The following is a 24,052-nucleotide window of genomic DNA, read 5'->3' on the forward strand; positions in this document are numbered from 1 at the left end:
CTGGCAGCGAGACACTGATGGCATAACAAACGTGAATTCCTGTTGGCTGTTATGAAAGAGCAACATATTTTTCCGACCTTCAATGTAGGAAACCCTAAACGTCATAATTGATTATTTTTTGGTCAATAATGAGATCAGGATTTCTTTTAACACAATTATTTGTTCACTTTGGAATCATTATGCATTATTGAACTTTGCTTTTTAACTATAATTCCAGCATAAGATGCTACAAAAGTCGTCATAACAATGTAATAATATATTTATGATTTAACACATAAATTAAAACATACATTAAACATGCCATTGCCTGGCTGAGTGTGATTTTGGGTTTCAGGGAGGGGTAAAGCACACTGCAGTTATGAAGATTGATGTGCTCGATTCATAACACAAGACAAAATAAGAGCATTAATTGAGTTTAACTTTCAGGCTTAAATAAATGTTATATTTTAGAATTAATTAATGTCTTTCTTATTGTATCATGTAACACTATCAAATGGTGCTTTTCACTAGGGAGTGGTTTAATGCTAACATTAGCTGTGTTGTAACTATCTATTGTCTTTTCAGTTGCTGATATATCAGGAAGTTGTGAAATGATTACAAATTGTCAGATTCTCCCCCTTTATCCAGTACGGGAATGGTCTATTCATGGGCCAAGACTATTGCACCCTTGGCCGGGAATGTGAAACCTATTGACAACGAAGGACATTTTTATTGCAGACTTCACGTTTTGCTAATTATAACATTAACATTGCTTATTACACATGTTAACCTTAACCCTATATCTATATGTATGTGGAGAGAGGTGGGGTGAGCACTAGCACCATAAACTGGCCAGCAACTACTTATCCAGAACAAGAAAACTCATATTCACTATTTATTTTATTTGCTAATTGGGGTGTTTGTATAATAGGATAGCAAAACTCAGTATCGAAATAAAGCAAATTGAGTGGTGTAAAATAAACAGCTTTAATTTAGAGCAATTTACTTGTACAAACATTGCAGAGAATGAAGGTCCCAAATGTTTTAATATGTTAAGAATTATGCCTCGTTAGTTGTACCTATACTGTGCGGCTGCCGGTTCAGCCTTCCTACCCAACGGACAAATGAGCCCCACTCTCCTCCCATCTGCTCGCCCGGCATTACCCTGAGTCTAACTCCCTCACTGAGGCCAGAGTGGCAGCAATGCAGACAGACACGACCAAGCTGCCTGGAAGTTCACAGTTAAGTATTTGTTCATTTGAAATGAAGTATAAATAGCATGTGGGTTATCGGTTTCAAGTTAGCTACCCAAGGCTTATGAATAATTGACGCTCACCCAGGAGGAGGGTGAGAGTAAGGGTAAGCTACCATACAGGGCAGGAAAACTTTCTGTGGGCTCAAACAGAGGACGAGAAACTGAGAAAATTGAGCAACAAACTTGTTTAACTTTACTACAACACACCTGTGCCAGTGCTCTCAAAGCATGGCCTCAAGTCCCCCATGAAACCCTCAGGCACAACCCGAGTAAAAACCGAGCAAAAACTCCTCAGCAGTAAGTGGTGGGATCTGGAGTTGGATGTGGGTCAGTGACGAAGAGGATGAAAGTGCAGATGATGAAGGTTTTGTCAGTTTAACAAGAGGCTGAACCCTCCAGATTTCCACTGAGTGTGGCCCCGTCAGCTCTGTCTGAGGCGGCTTCCTTATCAGCCCAGTGTGCTGGCCTCCGCTCTACACTCTGCTCTATCTCTGGTTGGCACATTGAGCTGCAATAAGCAGTTGTTGTTGGCAGCAGCATCAAAAGACATGTCAAGGGTGAGAACTATCACGCTGCTATCGAGATAAAAGTTGTTTTTTTTTCGTCTGTTGCTCCCTGCCAAGAACATTATTTTGTGTTTTAAGGCATTTGATAATGAGGGTTCACACAGAAGTACATGAGGTTTTTGTTTTGTTTTGTTTTTTTCGGTAGGACACACACTCGTCTGGTTCTACATAACTTGGCCTAGTACGACGGTAGGAAAATCCAGCACCTCTAAATCTCACTGATATATTTTATAGAGCCAAACTGAAATGGGAACTTTAATATTCTTTGCCAGAAGTAACCAAACCTTGTTAATATTCCCAGTCACACTCTAATATTAAATATTTCAACAAACACCAACATTTACCACAAGTCCTTGACCATCAGGTTGTGGGGCCACAGTTAACTCAGACGTGTGTCTAACAGCAGACAGGAGTAGTGTAATTGGCTATAGAATAGTGTGTCTGTTACCATTATTATATTTTAGGATTAACCCAAGGTACCAAGATGCACTCACACTGCCTGGCTGAAGTTCTTTTAAGTGCTCACATAAAAATAACTGTTGAATTTTCTTACAATTCTTTTTTTTTTCTTGAAGTTGGGGTTGGCTTTTTTGCACTTAATAGATAGCGGACAGTCTCTAGTTAGAAGGAAGAGCCAGGAGGATGTTAGCTTAGCGTAGCACAAAGACTGGAAACAAGGGGAAAAGTTAATAAAATCCACCTAACAGCACCCCTTATAAAGCTCACAAATGAACAGATTTTATCTTGTTTGTTAAATCTTTAACAAAATCCGAGCTGACAATTTGTGATTCTGATTAAACAAATAACATATTCAAAAATTTCCCTGGAGAGGTCACTGGAAAACAATTATGGGTGATACTGCCAGTGCTCGGTGGGACTACAGTTAGTAACCAAGTGTTTTAATGACTGAAGGGAACAGCAGCACTTTCAAGGGGTTTTGAAATATGAGTTAGGTGGGCTCCAATAACAATAACACTGTTGGTATTATTTACCCATTAAAGTCGCTGACCTAGATCTTCACGAATGAATGATACGCTGCACCAGTTGTTCTAAAAACAAGGAAAACAGGCTGGCTGGACGCATCTGAAGTGGCGCCCATAATTCACAGAAAGGTTTCGGACACAGCCGGCTTAACTATTTCCCGTCTTAATGCTAAGCTAAGCTAACAGGCTGCTGGCTAAAGCTTCGTTTAGCATGCAAACATGATATTAGTGTGTATCTTCTCGTCCAACACTCGGCAACAAAGCATATGCCGAACAATTTAACAACATTTTCTGTGATATTCTCAGGTATTCTCAGCGTTAACTATCACCAGTGAGGCCAGTTTCACAGCCCCACTGTCTGAGAGCATCAGCAGTGTGTGTGGGGGGGGAAAGTTTCCTCCTGTTACATTTCCTTGGGCTCATCTGACTCCTGTCTCACTTGTGAACTAGTTAGGCTTTTCATTTCCTTCACTTCTCATGCTCTGAGCCCACATTTCTCCTCGCTCCCACAGTGCTAAGCCCAGAGCTCAACACAGATACACACCACATGGCTCCCTGCATGTTATCTGCACGCAAACTACAGAAACGCTGGCAACAAGACGAGGACGAGGAAGAGGAGCACAGAGAGAGGGATGTAGCACGGAGGCTGAGTAAGAGACACTGCCGCTGCTTTTCCAACGTTGGAGCGCCGCCAAGTCTGTGGCGGTGAAGTGAGCGTTGACCTCCAGTTAACCTTACGCGGACACACGTAAATAGCCGGGCATGCGCTCACACAAGGCTTGCATCCATATTTCATTGCAGAAATATATCCGCCCGACAGTATTTTACACCCACTGCGGAGCTCACCTCCCAGTGGCTGAGATGGCTGCGGAGGGCCGGGCCTGGAGGCTGCTCCTCTTCCACCGGCCGAGCCAAAAGCAACAGGGCCGATCATCTGCACACATCTTTTGGAGCAGGAGAGTGGAGGCAGCTACAAGGGGCTCAAAGAGGAATATCCATCAGTCCATTTTACAGCTTTGACTTGGCTCACGACCTGTCAAATTTATTGATCATTATTATCACTCAGTCTGGATCTGATACAGATGGATGTTTATCACGAGAGCTCTGAGAGGTTACAGCAAGAGGTAAGCTTCCCCTCGTGACCTCTGCCCCCCCTACAGACCTCCTGGAAAGATGGTTCCCCCTCCTGTCCAACATCTGCTGACCAAATGAAGTCCAGGTTCTGCTTCATATAACCTGATTAAAGCCAAGCTCCCATTTACATTCTGCCCCCCGGTCCAAAGCATGCTTATCCTCCGTCTTCGACACCCCTTTTCTTCGTCAGTCTCTCCGCCCCTCTCCGCTCCAGAGAAGTTGGACCACATGTGAACAGTCAGTGAACGGCATCTGGACTGACCTCTTTTTTTTTCGTTGTTGTTCTCTGGCAGAGACACTGGAAAATTTCAGTGGGCATGTCCTGTTAATTCCTCTGTCTTTCCCCCCCCTTTTTCACTCTTTCTCCATTAATGTCTCCCTCCCCTGATCGTATCTCAGTCTCATTCTATATATATGTGCATACCTACACATCAGGGGAATGTTTTGATCCTTGACATATCCACTTCAGATTGCCGGGGTTTAGTATGGCCTATCTACCCTCTTCTTTCCGCTTCTTTCTGGTTCTCTGCTCTCATTTCCACTTTTCTTCTCTCCCATTCCCCTGTGTCCTTCTCCTCCAGTGCAGTGTATCATTGCTGCTTGGCTGGCCTCTGCGTAAACCCTGGGCTCGTTCAGCAGCCCTGCTTACTCTCACCCTCGGCCTCCCGGTTGCTCAGCGAGCCTCCGGAAAGTTCTCCTCGCTCGGAGCGCTGGCATGGGGAACCGAATCCATGTATGTGTTTATGGAGTTCTGACAAATTCCTTCCTCCTCGCTTTCTCTGTTGCGTTGCAGACTTGACATGCGAGCATTATATTTAATCCCTCATTCCCCGTGCAGGCAGGGGCAGTGTGGTGGAGGAGCTATGGGGCCTGGAGCTGGAGCTATGGCCTCTGTGGTGGCTGGTGCACCATTATGGAGGCAGCAGGACAGGCGAGCAATGGGTTCAGATGGAGCTTGTGGTAGAGCTATGGGATATGTGGTGGAGCTGTATTTTCTTATGGCAGGGTACTGCCTGGGTCATTGGCATTGGGAATACTGGTCACTCTATAATTGATTGAATTATGAATAAGCCGCTCCAATCCACTGAGTATTAGGTTCTGCAGTAGATCCTGAACAAAAAAAAAACAAAAAAAAAACAAAACAGCTGGGGCTGTGCCTGCTTTTGTGTTAACTAGACCCAGTTGTATCAAGCCACATTACGGCTGAAGTAAAACATTAAACTGCACAGTAAAGTTACCACACATAATGGTATACCACATATGGTGCTACAAGTATAAATCAGTCCCATAACAACCCTATTAGTAGACAGTTCTGCCTCCAATCCAGGGTCAAATTACTGTTGCAAAGAAACACTTTGAGCAGAATCAGCAGTTTACCAAATTGGGTTGATTCGGAGATGTCACGTGACTTTACAAATGCACCAAAATGAATTAAATTGACTTATAAATGTCAATTAAAGCTTTTTGGAACTCAGCAACACCCCAAGTATCTGGTGAACCACAGTTTAAAACAAGTGCTGAATCAGGTCCGTTGGAGACAAAACTTTCCATAATTGACAATCAGACAGATTTGCTCACTTATGGAACAGCTGACCAGGTGGTGTGGAGACCTGCAAACATTAGAAGAGTTTAAACTTCTCTCTCAAGTTCTGTTCTTTAAATTCCTAAAAGAAACTGCTGTCATCATGTTTTGCCTTTACAACTAAATGCAACATTGTGAAAGCTTTCAGGGACAGACTTTCCTCACTTTTAGGACACTTCCCATGGAGAACACATTATGCAGAAAGATTCTGTGTGATGCAGCCGAGAGAAAGCTATGAAAGCAGGCATTTTGGCCCACCTTTAAGTGCGGTCATATTAAACTAGTACACCTATGAGCCACCAAGGACAACTTCTCATGACATCAGCACTCACTCCCAGATGCCAGTCCAATCGAGCATCTGTGGGACATTCCGAACAAGTCCGATCCACGAAGGCCCCACCTTGCAACCCTCATGACTCATGGGATCCGTCTTCAGCTGTGCCAGGCACATCGACAGAGGTCCTACATCCATGCCTCACCAGGTCACTGCCAAGTCCAATCCACGGTGGGGCCTCCACAGGTTGGACTTGCTCCAGGACATCCCATGGATGCTCGATTGGATTGGTATCCAGGGAATTTAGAGCCTGGGTCGATGCCCTGAGCGACGCTCCAACAGTGTTTGAGTGGGTTGTGCTGTCAAAGTGGCACCCATGTGAATGCCAGGAGCCAAGGTTTCCCAGCAGAACATTACATTTTATTGAGATGATCAGGGTTATTTACTTCACCTGTCAATGGTTTTAATGTTGTGCCTGTATGCTTTTACCTTTAGACGTGTTGTGACAACGTGTTGTGTAAAGCACTGAGACCTTGATTTTAAGGCCATGCATGCAGCAGAAAGACCACAGTAGTTTCAACCTGTAGTGACTGACTTTGTGGTATTCCAGGATCTGCCAGGATGAGTTGTTGCCTCATCTAGATTATCAAAACTAGTTAAATGGCCAGCCATGACTTTGGAAATAAATCCTTGCTGGCAGTGTGTCTAGGTAAACTCCAAACCCATCTTTCCCAATCTGACTCATTTTTTCCACCATCATCTTCCTGAAACATCTACCCCCCTTGAGGTTTCAGCGTTGTTTCTGTAATATAGTCAGACACTTTCAGTGGACATGAATTTGATGGTTGCCCCAAAGGATCACATTGCAGCCACTGTAGAGTTCCAACTCAGTTGCCCACTGGGTTGATCTAACAGACCGACTCAAAAACATTTGATGAATTGTGAATGACTCATTCACACCCAAAACATGTTAACATAAGGCTGTGGTTTCAAAATCCCGTAAATCCCCTTTAATAACTCTAACCACACGCAGAAAAAAGCAAAATGATTATGTACAGCCTGAACAATGAAAATCATCAGCAGATCTGTCCCCTCATTGTCACAGTCTCTGCGAGGCATGGAGCGAAACAACAAGAAAGACAATGAGTGGGGATCAAGACAAGACAGTGAGAAACAGGCCTGTCTTGTGGTTTCCTTTCTGAGGCGGCTTTCCCAGAAAAGTAATCAGCAAAGGGTGACCACGAAGGAGCCCCGAGGCTTTTCATCCAGGCCCAAGGGTCTCTTCTAGGACGAGTGAGGGGTGGGGCCACCACTTAACTATCACACTGGCCCCTCTCTTCTTCCCAGTGACTCACACAGCTGTTGTCACACCACTGGGCACCAGCTTTATAGCCACAACCCACCCAGGTTGTGGACGGTTCACTTGTTTTGTTTCCATGTTCGCTGTTTACATGCTGCCAACATGTTTTATTTTGTCAGGCTGCTGTGACACATGTAACTCCGCTCTAGGGATATAAACGCAGGATATGAGCTTCTGAGCTGTTGAATGATCTCTTTTGACACACTGTAGATGCTGAAGGGATGTTGTAAATTCGGTTTACATTACTTTTACGTCACGCAGTTTTATGAGACCTTTCTTGAATATTTTCCCTTTGACTCCACTTCTCTAAATCTCAAACACAAGACAAAATCGATGTTTGTTTTGAAGAAAACTGACTCCAGCCCTCTGACTCAACCAGGATGTTCTGCAAACCACATTCAGTACTTTTGCTTTATACAAAACCTTTATAATCAGTCATTGAAATACTTTACTTCAGTGGAATTCCAAGGTAATTTTAGCTACTGTTTTTTTTTTATGTACATATATTTGTCTCAAAAGAAAAGATTCTTGGAGCTCGCTGCTCTTTTCTCAGCAAGGCTCGGCTTGCTATCGTGCATGGGAACTGCCCAAAACAACCACAGGTCATTGAGCAACTCCACTGGAGCTGTTTCTTGTTGAGTAACTTGCTCTCTGGTCACAACTTTTCTATCTCCTCAGTTATTATAAGGTATTATGACTCTGTCCAGCTCTGTGAGCGTGTTTCCAGACATCAAGCTACTTCCCTTGAGCTTTAGAATGCAAGGGATTGTAACGAAGGATAATTCTGGGTTATTGCAACTGGGTTCTCTTTTTTTTGTAGTTTTGGCCATTGTTATGATAACAACACTGTTATTCCAAATTATCACATTATTGTCAGTCCTAACAGTGATTTCGTACTCACCAAGATCTGTAAAGGCCATTGGCGTATGATTGTCTTGAAGGGGTCTCCCATTTCATAATGGGAGATTTCAAACACTGCCCGTTGTAGCCCGGCTCTAAGGGGCAAGGGGGCACTCCAATACGAAGGGCACTGGTAGAAATTTGAAACGTGATTCTATCAATTCCAAATAAAGCAGACATAACATATTGCCAAAGAAGGACCCATTGCAGTAAATGTAAACCTATTATAAAATCAGACTGGTGGGGTTGAGAACATTGGATGAAATGAGACAGCCCTCTACATGAATGCGTCTCGCTCTTACTTATCATTCATATTACTGTGTTGTATTCTGTCCCCAGTGCACAGGTCAGGCGCTGCTCCTCCCCTCTGCAGCTGCGGCCATGCTGTGAGACACACTGCTTGAATGCACTCAGCCATTCTGCCGACTGTTAAATGTATATTTGTAGAGCGATCTGTATAGTCTACTGTCCAAACTTTGTCTTGCACTGCATGTGAGGTCTCGAGTCTTTGTGCCATATGGTGCTGCGCAGTAAGTGATATCTCTGTACCAGGGTCAGGGTAGATTTCTGCACGTTTATTAAGCTAAAGAGTCTAAAATGGCTGTTAAAAAAAAAAAGCATGTGGGATTGTGGGTAATTTGTTTGTCGGTTCACAGAATTGGTAGAGCAAATTGAAGTTCTTTATAAAAGTGAACAGAACAGTGTACTTTGTCGGCTGAATGGCTGATTTGCATTACGATTACATTATGGCTCAAGTGTCAGTCCGCATCAGAGCCCGAGTGCCTCTTGTTTTATCTGGGGTGGACGCCGTTGCGAGGACAGTTCGAGAGGGACCTGCTGTGCCTGGGTCTGCGAGGAATGGTGTGATGGTGGAGGCAGAGCACGGAGTGTTTGAGCCTGCTTGTGGTCAAAAGCACAGCGAGCCCTGCAACAGGAAATGACAGAACTCGGCGCAGTGGCTAAAAATAATGCCCGTTGTTAAGGGAGAATAGAGCCGGGGAGGCAGCGGAGTACAGCAAATATTATTTCAATTAAACCGCAGGGCCCAAAACCACGGCCTTCTTTTCGGAGAAAAAACCCAGGTGGCTGCCAGGGGAAAAAATAAAGTGAGGAGAGGGAGAGGTGAGGAGTTGAAGCTCTCACAAACGGAGTCAAAGGTTGGGTGTTGGTAATGGTGACGGGGCGGGGTGAGGAGGGGTTTCTGAGTAAAATTCTTGTGAAGTTATGCCACAGTGCAGTGACTCAGAGAGGACATGCACTTTTTTTTTTTTTAAAGTCTTTTCGCAATGGCTTCCACCACCTCCTCCTCCTCCCTGACTTCACTATTGTTACCAAGAGAAACGAGAAGGAGGGGGCACCGAGAGCTGTAATGTTGGCATCAAACTGACACTAGCGCCACTCCAGTTCACCTCCCCCTCTCCTAACCCCACTCACTCACTCACACACTCACACACACACACACACACACACACGCGCGCACGCACACACACGTATACACACTGGCAGGCTCAACACACCCTGGCACTCAGCGGTGCCGAGCTAAGAATGGAGCACTCCTTCGGCTCACGCAATGTGGTGTGCTGAAATTTCCTGCAATAAAAAACGTGATTGGGAAGATACCCATTAAAATGTGTGAGGAAAGAGGCAAGAGCCTGCCAGCCAACAAAAGAATGAGAGAGCAAAGAAGAGGAGGAGGAGGAGGAGAAGGAGGAGGAGGAGGGTGGGAGAGTGTGATGGAAAAGGAGGGAGTCTCGCAGAGAGAAGTGAGAGGAAGAGAAGGATCGGGGAGGGGAGGTTGAGGGATATTCTCCTCGCTGACCACTGGATACCCTGCCACCCCTCTGCATGAAACAAAAAACAACACTTTGGCTTCTGTTGCGTTCTCTCTCACTCCCCTCTTTCTCCATTTTTTTTTTTTTTTTTTTTTCAAATCCTGTTTTCATTTAGCACATGGCAGCGCTCCCTCAAACTCTTGAGTTTCCCAAACCAAAAGCTATTTCCTGATTCACTCCCTCTCTCATATAATTATTCTGCTGGACTGTGTTTCTCAGTTCTTTTTTTAAGGCCCTCTTTTCCAGCACTGCCTGTTCTGTACTCCGGGGGTGACATCACAGCCTCGATGGGGCAAAAGGCGGCCCGGGATCGTACTCTATAGGTCAGGGGTCAGGGCTGCTCCCACCCGATCACACATACTTAATCCTGGTTCGTTACGTGTAGACCTGATGTAATTTTATGAAACACTTTTGCTTGGGACCGTAAAAATCCGCCTGAGTCACATGTCCTCAAATGCAGTCGTTTAAGGTTAAGAGCTTGATTTTATTGAAGAACGTCCTCGAGTGAAAACATGTGCGAAAGCATTAACTGTACATGGATGTTTGTATGTTTTTTTGGGCGTATGAAGGGAGGTGGGGGTTGTTACAAGACATTTGCTGAGCTCAAGTGGGTCACATGGTTAATATGTTAAGGGCCCTTGTTAAAGGCTGCGGTATTCACCCCATAAATGGCCGCATTGTTCCCATTCACACACACATACACACACTTGTGCATGCACCGAGGCTTTTTTTAATGCCGTTACTATTCTGAATCACTCGTAATGTTCCCTCAAATCTGCTGTTAAAAGGGCTCACTCAGTCGCACAGGGCATGGACACGGGGCATTTTGGCTACTCAGCCCCGTGGACTGCGCGTTTTCTTGCACCTCTCGCTGTCTTTCTGCCGACGGTGGAGATGGCAGTGTTACGCAGCTCTGACACTCGGTTGTCTCTCCTTCCCAGCTGTGTGCTTCTGTCCCCGTTCCAGCTGTTTGGGTGTGGCTGCTGCTGGCACCACGGAGAGCCTTCACAAACTCCAGGAAGTTGCGCTCATTAATTGGCTGCCGGAGACGAGGCCGCTGGACGAGAGGCATGCCGCAGATAGTCATTGGAGCAATGCACCAGTGTGCGCATGCTAACCCAACGATTGGGTCAGGGGGACTCGTATGAACTTGAGATTGTGATCTACCGTCGCAAAGTAGAGGCTGATAGCATTTAAGCTCAGCAATATGCCAAACCGAAGTGCATCATAGTAACCCCTTGAATGTGCTGAAATAAAAATAGTCTAAAACTAGAATGGCCCTCAGTAGAGTGCATACCTCTTCAAAAACCAAATGTCCCCCTTTAATCCAATCAAGCATATCCAGTATCAAACTGATAGTCCCGTAAACAAAATTTAAGCTCAACAGATCTAGGATCCACATCAGCTTGTACTCACTCACACATACCAGCCACCTAAACACGTCTGATTGTTTCCGATAACATATAAAGGTAATAACAAAAATGTCGAAAATACACACCAAACATTAATAGGGTTTATTCTTGGCCGAAACCTGTCTAGTGGGTTTTGTGTTATCCTGACAAACCGACCAAACTCTCACAAAGTCTCACCAAGTGCACAGACACAGACAAAGCAAATATTATCTAAAAAAGTGAACATCTCATACAAGCTGCTCAACAGTTTTTGAAGTCAGATAGACGGTGCTGTCTATCTGTCCTGATGTGAACACAAGTGATTGGAACAGGGAAGAATCACTGGGTATGCACATGAACGCCAAACATATACAAGCTGCAGGGTAACGTGGGGAGAGCAGATTACATTTAGGACACATCGTTACAGTATTTATGATGGCAATATTTCACACCACAATCGCTGGATTGGAACTGTAGCAGTGCTTTAGTGTCGAGGTCAGCTTTAGGGGATTTTTCACATGCATTTATGCTATTGACCAATTGCAAAGCTGCTTTGAATTTATTAATAACAGCATAATGTGCGGTCAAATTGTGTGTCAAATCCAGCTATTCAGCACTATTCAGTTTTATACGATTCTCTGGCAGAGTAAAATTTGCAGTGCAAAAAGAATACTGGCACGGTTTGCAGTCACTTTTGATACCGGGTCAAATAAATGGCATTAATGGGTGTTCCTCTTTCACTGTGTTCTTTTTATATTTTTGGATTTTCCCCTCTATGTCCCAGCTTGGGAAAGGCCAATTCCCCTCATACTGCACACTTCCACTCCTCTTGTCCACTGCCACTACTTTTAGCAGCAGTGATGTAGCTGGTTTTAAGAGCCACAGCTTCTAGTCCGACAGTAAGGAAACTAGCGGTATGCATTGTTTGAAACAAAGTTCCATCTCCTTGGAAAGCAGTCCAAAGCTGCAAAGCCTCAACGTCTTTGACAAAGACAAGTGGAAACAGAGTTAGACGGCGTAAGAATATTTCGGTCTCGGCGCATCAGATATCTGAGCGGATGATTTGTTGAAGTATGCAGCGTATATCTGATCTGCAGCCCTCAGAAACCTTACAACTTTCCTCCCCGTGTTTTCACTTATAGCAGCGCTAAGAATAACCTGCAGACTAGACTACAATATACACCGTAATCACAGTAGAAATCCCACGCTGCTGTAGAGGTCAAACAGTGTGAATGCAAGTAAGTTGAGAGGGCACATACGAGTTTGCGCTGCAAAATATAGCATGCGTGTGTGTTAAGCCGGGGAGCACGTATGTCTACATGAGTGTAAGTATGTACGTGTGTGACCTTACATTATCTGATTGGCTGGTGATGAATGGGCATCTGCTCTGCAATGTTAGGGTAGTGGGTCAGAGTGGAGTTTAGCACCAATGACCATGATACAGCGGCAGGAGTGTAGCACAGGCAGATACAGGAAGCGGCGAGCGGCTTTGTTAGATCAGCTGCCATCACCCTGGTTATGTCCAACGCGATGCCGACACACCCCGCCTGTGTTGCGCAAGAGGAAGAGCTCGACGGTCAGTGTAAATAGATGCTCATAAACAAGGTTGCACAAGCAAAAAAAGACGTAACCAGAGTGTTGAAAAGGAACGGTATTCAGGACGCGGTGAGTCCAAAATGATCTTGTAAAGTAATAATTTATAGTAGAGATCGTTTTAAGAGAACAATTCACTTTTTTAATGGGTAGGTTTAGCTGTGGCTTGGCTACTTTTTGTGAACTATTTCTTAATTGACCATTTGCTCAACCTTCCCACAAGCAGAGTCCAATAGCTCAGCAATCAGGATTGTTGTGGATTTCCTTGCATGTTGCAACGGTTTGCATGGGCACTGAATTGTCAGATTTAATGTTAGCAATATACCAGGGGCGTATAGACTCATATATCATATTCAGAAATATGAATCGGAAAACAGAAAGCTGGAAAATGTCCTGAGTCAAAATCCAAGATGGCCGCTTCACGTTTTACCAGCTTTTAAAAAGCTGTAGAATCTACTGTTTATAGGAACATCCGTCTTATTTGCGCCTCACTAAATCAGTCTTACACACAGCACGGTCCAACTCCTATCTAAACACATTGTGCTTCAATGTTTTTATGCACAAAATACCTGCATCGTTGTGAACTGGCATTGCTAACAAGGACTAACAGTGGCTAACGAAGCGGCCTCGCCGGAATTCAGTCTTGTTTTGATGGAGCCATGTTGTTCCTGACACCAGCATCTGACTTCCAAGGTAAATGGAATGCGCCTTAAATATGTCTGAAATCAAGGATCCATTGTTTCAGAGACTACTAAGGATGTTGTGTGGTATGGGAAGCAAGGCAGGTGTAGCAACTGTAGCTATAGCAAATAATAACACATTATGACGGAGTTATTTTAATGTGGTCAGTCCGTCACTGCTTTAATTTGACTGTGGATGGATTTAAGCCTTTTCTGTGTTGCTAAATTAGAGTTGTTGAGTGCGAGTTGATGCTCCATCAAGTAGACCTGTGTAGAGTGTATATAAACATACACTAGCCGTGGTTTAAGGTGTAAGATTGAGCCGTAGAGATATCACGAGAGGTGTTGTAAGGAAACCAAGGTGAAGAGAGTGATGCAGATAGAAGATAATTATACCACTGCCACTCTCCAGCCCCTCCAGGCCATTTCCTCCCCTGTGGCAGCGGATAAGGGGCAGGGTTGGGTGGCAGGGTTGGGTGGCGAGTATCGTGCTTGATTTTCGGGGGAGTGCCTTTGAGGTCCACAGGAGACCCGTGGAGCCAATAAAAGGCTGTCGGGAGGGAAAGAGGACACCACCAAGGGAGTCTGGAGCAGGAGGAGGCATCCAGACAACAGCTCTGCAAATCCACTGGCCCTCCCTGCCAAACAGCTGAACCTCGAAAACCTCAGGCAGGGCAAGCTGCCACACGCCACCATTATCTCAATCACTCTACAATAAAGCTGACATTTTCATGGAAGTGCAACAGAAACAGCAAAAAAAAAAAAAAAGAAAAAAAATATTTGCAGACTTAAATTTAAAGCTACAGTCAAGAAGTACTTAATTTTTTTAAGTAAGATATTTGAGGTTGCAGGACTCAGAGCTGCACCGCTGAACTCACCGAATGAAACTTTGCAGAGCCCAGAACAACCTGTCCAGTCCAAACCTGGCATTCTTGGCTTTGGATCCATTGCTGGGAAAGATGAGATTCCCACGGCGCAGGGTAATATGACGGCCTAGATGAGTTAAATGTCATTAGAGAACTCAGAGTACCGCTGCAGACACACGTGCACCGCGAGGGTGGTACTGCATACCTCACCATCTGCTGAGTCATAATGGGTGTAGTGATTGCCCCTTCACCCTGGTGACTGGACCAGGGACAGATGTATATACCCCGAATGTTCAGGTTGTAACTTTGTTGAGATGAATGGCCATAATTTGCCTTCGTAACCATGCGTACTGTCCAAGTGTAACAAATTGTAAATCTGTCCGAATAAAATGGAAAGTAAAGACAATTTCAGCCAAAGAGCTATCAAAGACCAGAGCCGAAGGTACTAAAAATCCCACACTAATGAGGTTTTAATGATCTGATACAACATTGCTATACTTAGATTCCACTCGGGAGGCAGAAAAGACTTTAAAGTTTGTCCTGTGGGTTGTTTCTGAGCAGAGAGGTCATGTTACTACCTCAATACCTAAAAAAAAGTGCAATATTTTGTCAGCCTCATGGTACAAAGACAACATCTATGTTGCAGTATAATTAATTTGTGACCGCTTGGGGGCAGCACAAAAGGCTGATAGCATCTTATGAAGCTGATATGACAAAGCAGGTGGCAAACACACGACTATTTGTATTTACACACCCAGCAGACGCAGAGTCATGTCAACGCCCCTAAAAAGATATTAAATAATCGTGACTACAGGTAACATAAAAACACAGCTTGAGTTGAAACCTGAGAACTCGGCTCATCTGCCTCATGACATTAGTGCTGACATTATCGTCACATCATGAAGTAAATACAAGAAAATATTGATTAATGCAGCTTTTAAATGTTAATAAAGTAAACTGTCAATAAGTATTGTCATTTATATCCATTCACAAGTTCATTACAGGCTCAGAGACCTGAGCTGCACTGGAGTCACTCTGGGAACAACCAGTAGACACATAGGTTAGGATGGCAGCGGATCATCTCTGGCAGACGTGATGAAGCTGGAATGTGATGATGAATTCAGTCAGTCAAATGTTTAAACGATAACCTTAATTTGATGTGAATGTGAGTGTGTTCTCATTGTGCAGTTTCTTTTCTGCTTTTTGTAAATGTATTTATTTATTTTACTCTCGTGCTCCCGTTGCAATTGTACTGGCGGCTTTTTAACATTATGCTAGGACTGGAAGTACTTTCTGAGTGAACAAGAACGAAAACAAAACTGAGTGTATTTCAGTGACGCCCAGATACAATGTCAAACAAAGACAAATCTTTTACACAATGAACACCCACCAGACTCCTCAATGATGAACATTCACCAAATTATAGTGAGGAATTTCATGAACTGGGCAGAGATAAAAGACATCCTTCTCATCCTACAGTACTGTATGTTTCTCTCTCTGTCCTCACACAGCTGGGCCAGCAGACTGCTGGATGGATGAGGAGGGTGTTGAGGGTGAGGCGGGGGGAGTTGAGTTACATTCCTTCCATCGAGGCTGTGCGTCTGCCAACCAGGTCACTCCCAGTTCAGTCCCGGGAAATTGGGAGGGAAGAATTTCCTCTATGTGTCCATACTGGACACGGCCACAACCACACAGAGGCCTGTGTGCACCCAGGGCACAAGTGTGTGTGTGTGTGTGTGTGCGTGTGTGTGTGCGTGTGTGTGTGTGTGTGTGTGTGTGTGTGTGTGCATGCATGTGTGTGTGTGATGTTTGAAACTGAGAGCCCAGTGTAATATGACTTGCATGTTATTTTCTTACGGGTACATTGTAGGAGAGGTGTGGTTGTATGTGGTGTGTAAGAGTATACATGTGCACACTGTATAAAACCATGTAGACGTGCACGTGTGTGCAAGTGCGCTGTGTGTGTGTGTGTGTGTGTGTGTGTGTGTGTGTGTGTGTGTGTGTACGTGAGACAGAAAGTGAAACTGAGATGAGAAAGTTTTCCCCTCAAAGTTCTTGAGAACTTGAATTACAATGACTCACATTGAGCAAGAAGATACAAGTTGACAGATCAGTGACAAATCAATGGAACATTCCGGCTGCACTGATCGAACCTGTGACCTCCCAAGATCTCTAATGTCAAGAGGCAAGCCAAGAAAAACTACTATTTATTTTCTATTTATAATGTATCTATTGCCCTTTCCTCTGAGAATAAATCAGATCGAGGCGCCGAAGCAATGCTGTAGCCTCCCTGCAGACATCGCTGCGTCTCCTGCCCAGTTCACCGCTCACACACCGTGCACAGCAACACGCTGATGAGAGATGCTTCCAGAAGATTCCAGGTCCTCACTGCAGCCTAACAATAGAAATGTGGAAAGAGAAGCTTGCAGCAACAGAAAGAGGCTAAGTTTATTCCTTGTGTGTTTTCGGTTTGCGCTGCATTTCACACATGCTGTTACAGCAAAGATAGTCAGCAAAGATACAAAAATAAACATCTGGGATAGAATTATTTTTCTGTGAACAGCAGCAAATGTTGGTGATAAAACGTGAACGCTATACATCACCTCCTCTCATCCTGCTGTAGTCCCAGAGCACCGTCCACCCCGCCGAGTGCAACAGCTTGATCCAGGATGTTGCGGTGCAGACAGGTCTCAGTAAAGATATGGACACAACAGTCCAGTTAATTTCCTGTTATTGGCCAGCTTAAGTCCCATTTGTCCATTTCTTGTCCTGCGACTGGACATCAGCCAGGAGCAGCCTTCAATCCAAGATGGATTAGCATGGCTGTTACCCTGACTCTCTTCTTCTCCTCCCGGGATCAGACTGGCTCACTGTCCGCTGCTTTTATTCCAAAACCTGCACTTTCTTCTCCCGTGCCGATGAATTTCTGCCATAGGCGATACCGGTTTTAACGACAAGAGCAGAAAAAAATATCAGTTAAAAGAGCAAAAATGTATGAAAGTTGGAGGACATACCTGCTATTTCGTCTTCTTGCACCAAGGCTGCCAATGAGCAAATAGGACAAAAAAGACATTGGAAACAATGTGATGTAAGCTATCAAAATGTGCACCACTGTCTCATTGAAACAGGCGATTCATTGAATAACCATGTGGGTGATCCTGAGCAACTGCACCTGCAGTACCATGTTGGCTCTAGTATTACTCTGTTTCCTTTTCCAAGTTATGCCCCTGTGTACTTCTCACGAACAACTAGCAAGCAGCACTGAAGAATGATATACTTGTTAAGATGATGTGTCAAACCTGTTTGCATGCAGCTGCTTCTTTTCATATCCAGCAGATTCAGAACAACTAAACAACAACCTGGTGAAGGTTTCATACTTGAAGTCTGTGATGAATGGGGTCGCGGGGTTTTTTGCTGGAGCCAATCCCGGCTGTCTCTGTGCGAGGGTACTCCCTGGACAAGTCGCCAGTAAAGGTGGCTTGTCCAGTTGCCAACTTTACTGATGGCAGAGGCCACTATGCAAGATGCCAACCACACATCAGGAGCAATTTAGGGTTCAGTATCTTGCTCAAGGACACCTTGACAGCTGATCTTTAAAAACAGTGATCGCATCATCACTGCATTCTATGGTGTGTGGGGTTTTGCAGGAAAAACTGCTTTACGGCCAAAGGAGGAGCAGCTTTTTCTCACTGAACAGAGACTTATCTTACTGAGACACCAGTCTACCTTTCACTACTCTAATGGCAGATATTCATTCTATGCGTATTGCTCCTATGGGCTGACATCTGGAGCAAAGATGAGGACATATGGTATCGTCTTCTTTCAGACAGGAAGGCAGGAAGTCTGCAGTTTCGGGAATATATGGTCTTGATTTTGAGATATAAAAATTGGATGGATTTGGGCCAACTAACTACTTCTTGCTCATTTTTCCTCAAGCAACTGAAGAACTACAATTGCAACACAAGCCAACCTCCTCCAAACTGTTTACTTAGTATGAATAAGAAGATGGTACACTTTGGTCATCACAAACATTTGACTTTTGCCTTGTCTCGTTGTTATTAGCGGGGCTAACGGAGGTTGTGGGACAGACAAGACACTCAGACAGGCTCAGCGTGCTTTGCTGGGGGGTTTGTGGCTGAGCTGTTGTCTGGGACAGGAAACATGTGAGCTGAATATGGGATCTGTAGAGGACTTGGCAGTCGCACGCAAATAAACAGACACACACACACACGCACACACACACACACACACACACACACACACACACACACACACACACACACACACATTCTCTCTCACACACACACACACAACGCAGGAAAGATGGAAGCTCTTCCAGGACACACAGGACTTGGCCCTCGCAGACGACGTGTCACAAGGAATCAAATTAGATGTTGCTGCGTAGAGCGGCCAGAACAAGGCCAGGGACTTTTCTCAAGGAAATTTGGTTCGATCTTAAGAGTCATTTATAAATTCAACCAGAGAAATTGATACATAAAAGACGCTCCTGCAGGACTGGGCTCATTAAATCACTGCATTTTGTTGTTTGTCACTTTCTTGGCGCGGATCCTGAACAGAAAAGGGGAAGGGGGGTCACAATCTACTGTATCAGTGTGACACATCTCCAGCCCGCGTTTGAACTCCTGATTTAGTGCTTCTCGGGAGTCACAGGTATCACCCGGGTCAGATGGCTCACGATGTGACAAATGTGTTACACAAGAGGGGGTACTCAGAATTCAGCGCTGCCTCTGAACCGCCACATGCTACAATAAGTAAAAGCCCCATCTGCTCTTATAACTCGCCTTTCTTGCATTACCTGCATGTGCCCAACACGTGCGCTTTTCCCAAACACACATTACTGACACTGAATGGATAAACACACACAAGCAAGTAGCACTGTTAAACAAATATAGCCCATGATGCCTTGAGCTCGGATAAAAATCCAGCTCATGCTCTCCAGCTATGTCAGCTGCTTTCCATATTGCCCTGTCATGACTCGACTCTGAGTGGGACATTGATGGGTCTCTTCCGAGCAGAGGGTCATTCCTCTCTGCTTTGGCCTGGACTGAGTTTAGCATCATGGGAACTGCAGATAGCAGCTGAGGTCCTGGGAGGTTACACAGGAGTTCAGCTGAGTTAATGCAGCCAGCGGGTTGTCCTGTCAGTCAAGATTCAGGGAAACAAACGCAGAAAGTGACCTTAGAGGAGGTTCTGTTTGGCGAAGACTGGCGAGTATACTCAGCTGGGTGGTCTTCACAGCCACCCCCGGGTCGGAATAGATGAGGATTCTACTTTTTATATGTCAGGTTTTGTTGCTCTGTTGTGTGTTTGTCTCCGAGACACAGTCTAATGTAACAGAGCCACCTGGTGGCCACAAGGGCACATGCATCTCACCAGACACAGTCAAATGTTGTAACAGCAAAGCAGCAACCCTCAGTGGAAGAAACAATTGTCACTCATTGTCATAATCATTTTCTGTAGGAGGTACTCAAAGACTGTCAAAGAATTTTTTTTAACGTCTAAGTAAAATAAAAGCATAAACAACCCCAAAGAATTGAAGACATACATGTATGCAAACATAACATACGTACCTCTGCATCGGTGTGTCATGCAAAAGCACTGCAAACATACAGTAAATAAACAGCAGTACAATAAGAAGAATGTCAATGTCATTAAATTGAGGTAAAATGATAAAACCACAATGTGAAATACTCCATTCCAACTAAAAAGTCTCAAAGAAACTGAAGTCTCAACACAAATTCTCTGTGCAATCTGACCTGTGCACAGTGAACAGGATTTTTAAATGACTGTATCTATTGATCATGTCTGGGTCTACTCTCCATTTTTATATCGAAAATGGATAAAAACAAAGATACTCAGCAAATGCAAATATCTGAAACATGCAGATAAAATCCCTCAGTGTCAAAGAGCAACGTGTCTTTGCCAGAGCTGTCATTTTTAATGATGTTGAATAATGGGGAGAAATAGGAAGAGCGTGATGGCTGACATTTACACTGACAGGAGCAACAAATAAATGTTTGGTTAGGTTAACACACACACCCACACACACACAAAAAAACAACATTTTGCTCTGTTTGTTGGGCTGTTTGAAAAAAGCGTATTGGGAAACGGAGGAATTTCACCAAAGCAGATGCAAGCATTCAGAAAAGACGGCCAAAAGATAAACATTAAGGCTGTTTCTATTCTTGCATACATTTAACATAACAGACATGATAGTATGGTGTCGCAGAGCCTCATCTCAGCACAACACAAAGACAACAGTGCATAAGAACCCTGCGCTGTTCCTTCCTCACACAGGTAAAGGTAGACCAGGTGGGTGGGACGTGGGCACGACGTGAGGCTATAAGGTCAGTTGTGTCTGTGTGGGGGGGATCAGAGGGTTCAGGTGGTCCCATCAGAGCGCATAGCTGCAGTGATGGCCCAGCTGAAGGTAGCAGGAGAGGCAGCGAGGAGCCACCAGGACTGTGCAGAGGTTTACTCTGATATGGCGACTGTGAGCTCCACTGCAGGTGAGTCCAAAACATATGAGCTTCAGGTTAGTCTGTTTGTTATTATCTCTCCATCAGTCAGACATTTAACGCACCTGTGATGGAGTTTCATGTACAACCACAGAGACAGAGACACATGCAGTAAAATGTTAAAGACCTAAACTGATGATTTCAGTCATTAGACCAGTACAGAGTTAACAGGTAATAATTTATAACCATCATTGATGGAACAGTAACGTTGTAGTTAATTATACTTTAGTTGATAGTTATTTCAGTCTTAACAAACAATGAAAAGTTTCATACATCATTTATGAATCAATTGTAAAGGTTTGAAAACATCAATTGCAACTTTAAAAGAAGCAGCTGCTTAATAAATAGTTTATAACGAATTGCCATTGTTATAAATAAAGACAGATTAACTAGTTTAAATTTCTTTTTCAATTATTATCTAGTTTAATTGAATTAATTATAAGCTTACTAATAGTTATAAAGTGTTGCATGAAGTTGTGAGCGAAGAGTTTAGATGAATACAAGGTCAGACTTAAAAACATGGAATTTCTTTAACATCAGAATTCAGTTCTGTCAGTTTTTACACTGAATACGAGCACAAACTGTTGTCTCTCAGCTGCTTTGGAATTAATTTTATGCACGATACAAAGTACTTCATGATGGTGGGACTGGAATCGTGCATTGGTTGATGTAAAACATGTTTCCTTTGATAAAAGGCAACAAAACTACAAGTGTTAATAGTGAATAACTCTAAGTGAAATCCTTCTACCACAGAATAACAACTTCATTAACAACTATCAGTAAGCAGTAATTTGGAGGTGATGGAGGTAAGACTCTGGGTTAATGGCTAAGTGCTAAAGTGCTCTGTAATTATAATAAAGAGGCAATATGCTACTAGGATGCATGCTAAGCAAGTAGTTAGTGGATGATATGTGTACTCTAATATAATGATTTTTATTAAATAGAATGAATTATGTAGCCAGGTTGTGAAAAAAATAAAAGTTTTAATACCATCAGCAAATCAGCCTCCTCTCTCTACTCTCTGACCGCCATGATGTGAACAAACAAGGTCTGCTCACTCCACCAATTTGTCAGATTAGTCACTGTGTTGGTGATTGTGCTAATAATCTTGGTCAAATCCCCCAGTTTCTGGTATCTTTTTCTCACGAGCTTGTCTTTGGCAGCTAAAGCTCTGTGGCTCTCAGGTTGCCTGACGGCACTGGGAACCATAAAGTCAGTGTAATCCCTCTTTTTGCACACACTCATCGGTGAAATGCCCCTTTACAAGTTCAGGCCACTTTTCTGTATCATGCAGAGGAAGCCAAGAAACAGGAGCTGGAGAATTATCTCCAAAAAAGTCAAAGTCTTTTCAGCCTCATACTCGTTTTTCTTCTTCCTGTAAATAGATATAGGAGAGTCGGTGAGGAAAGGTTCATTGTGCGAGACCTCCGTGCCTGTCAGCTTTGGCAGGCGGAGCAGAGGTTACCCCTCCCCAGCCAGGAGACGCCACCGCACCACATTCAGCCACAAGCAGCTGGAACAGCTGGAGGTGGCCTTTGGGCAAAACCAATACCCTGATATCTACTACAGAGAGGAGCTGGCCCGTATCACCAAGCTCAATGAGGCGCGCATACAGGTGGGACAGCCTCCGAAGTACAATCCTACTGTCAGACTCGCTTAGTCTGTGGATAACTTAATGGCATATTTTCAAGAAAGATGTGTGTGTGTGTGTGTGTTTTGCATTGACTGCAATATAATAGATGCCCATAGCCAAATGTGTCAGACGACCAGAAGACAAGAGATGAAAAACTTAAGTGGAATAAGATATATGTGTTAATAATATCATGTCTTATACAAAAAAGACCCTAAAGTCATTCCTGAGTAACGGTAATAATGTGTTAAAATATAACTTAAAATATTAAATGTAACTTTTATAACTAAAAGTGACCCATAAGAGTAGTGCTAAAGTAAAAGCCTTCAGACATGTTTGCCTCACTGGTAAACACGTCCGATATTCAGGAATCAGAATCAGAGTGTGTAATTTGTAATCGATTGCCAATTAAATACATTAATTTAAAGAATGTGCTGCTTTGGCTCTGTTACAGAATGCATCTGCAAAGTTAAAAGTAACTTAAGTTACAGAATAGAGTAAAGAAGTTCAAAATTTGCCTCCAAAATGTAGTGAAGTGGAGGTATACAGTAGCTGAAAATGAAAATACTGAAGTAAAGCACAACTACCGTGAAATTGTACTTGAGTAAAGTACTTGTAAATGTACTTGGTTACATTCAAAATATATATCTTTACTGTTGCTGTCCAGTATGAAAACAAAAGAGTGCTTAAATGTCAGTTTTTGTGAGGCCACACTGTATTACATCAAGTGTTCTTGTTATTACCTGTCTCTTGCCTGCTTGTCCCTCACCTGCTCATGTCTCAGCAGGTTTGGTTTCAGAACAGAAGAGCCAAACAGAGGAAGCAGGAGCGCGCCTCGCAGAAATTTCAGCCGGTGGGTGTGATGCCGGGCCACAGGGCGCTGCTGGGAGGCGTGCACGTCCAGCCGTCCAGCATGGCTCGACAGTACTACACGCAGCCCCTGGCTCACATCCCCCGCCTGTCCCCCATGCTGCCCTCCGGGACGTACTCCCGCCACCCGGGCCCGGTCGGCCAGTGCCCCTGCCCCGGCGTCCCACCTCCGCCGGCCACCCAGCGGCAGCATGAAGACTGGTACGGCCCTCTGAGGGGCAACCTCACCTCACCCATGTTCTCTCTGGCCTCCATGCAGCCTCTGGAGCCGGCCTCTCACTGGAGCTAAGAAGTAACACAGGCCTGTTTAAAAAGATCAGATGCTACATTAAAATGATTTTGAAAACTGCTCTTTTTGTATCTACACTGTTGCTGCACATGCAAACACCCATTTACATTACAAGTACACATCCTGGCTGTTAATGTTGGCTGTGAAGTAGAGATTTTTACTGGGGTGGCACGGATGGACCACAGAGCTAGTGTGGGGCGGCCATGGCAGAGTGAACCCTTATGAATGGCAGGAGATCAAAATGTGTAATGCAAATGTTTTATGTATCACTTTGCTTCTACTAATATATATATGAATTGAATTCCAAAAGTCAACTCGAATTCAATGTG

General features: G+C 44.1%; 1 protein-coding gene across 1 annotated transcript; it reads left to right on the plus strand.

Annotated features, from left to right (window-relative positions):
- Positions 1-20,762: 20,762 nt before the first annotated feature.
- Positions 20,763-23,723, plus strand: prop1 (PROP paired-like homeobox 1). The gene is made up of 3 exons (XM_037124490.1): positions 20,763-20,925; positions 22,320-22,549; positions 23,352-23,723. Exons 1-3 carry the CDS (start codon positions 20,832-20,834, stop codon positions 23,721-23,723), a joined length of 696 nt encoding a protein of 231 aa, XP_036980385.1. The 5' UTR covers positions 20,763-20,831.
- The last annotated feature ends 329 nt before the right edge of the window (positions 23,724-24,052 follow it).

Source organism: Acanthopagrus latus, chromosome 15 (assembly GCF_904848185.1).
Source record: "Acanthopagrus latus isolate v.2019 chromosome 15, fAcaLat1.1, whole genome shotgun sequence".
Lineage (NCBI taxonomy): Eukaryota > Metazoa > Chordata > Actinopteri > Spariformes > Sparidae > Acanthopagrus > Acanthopagrus latus.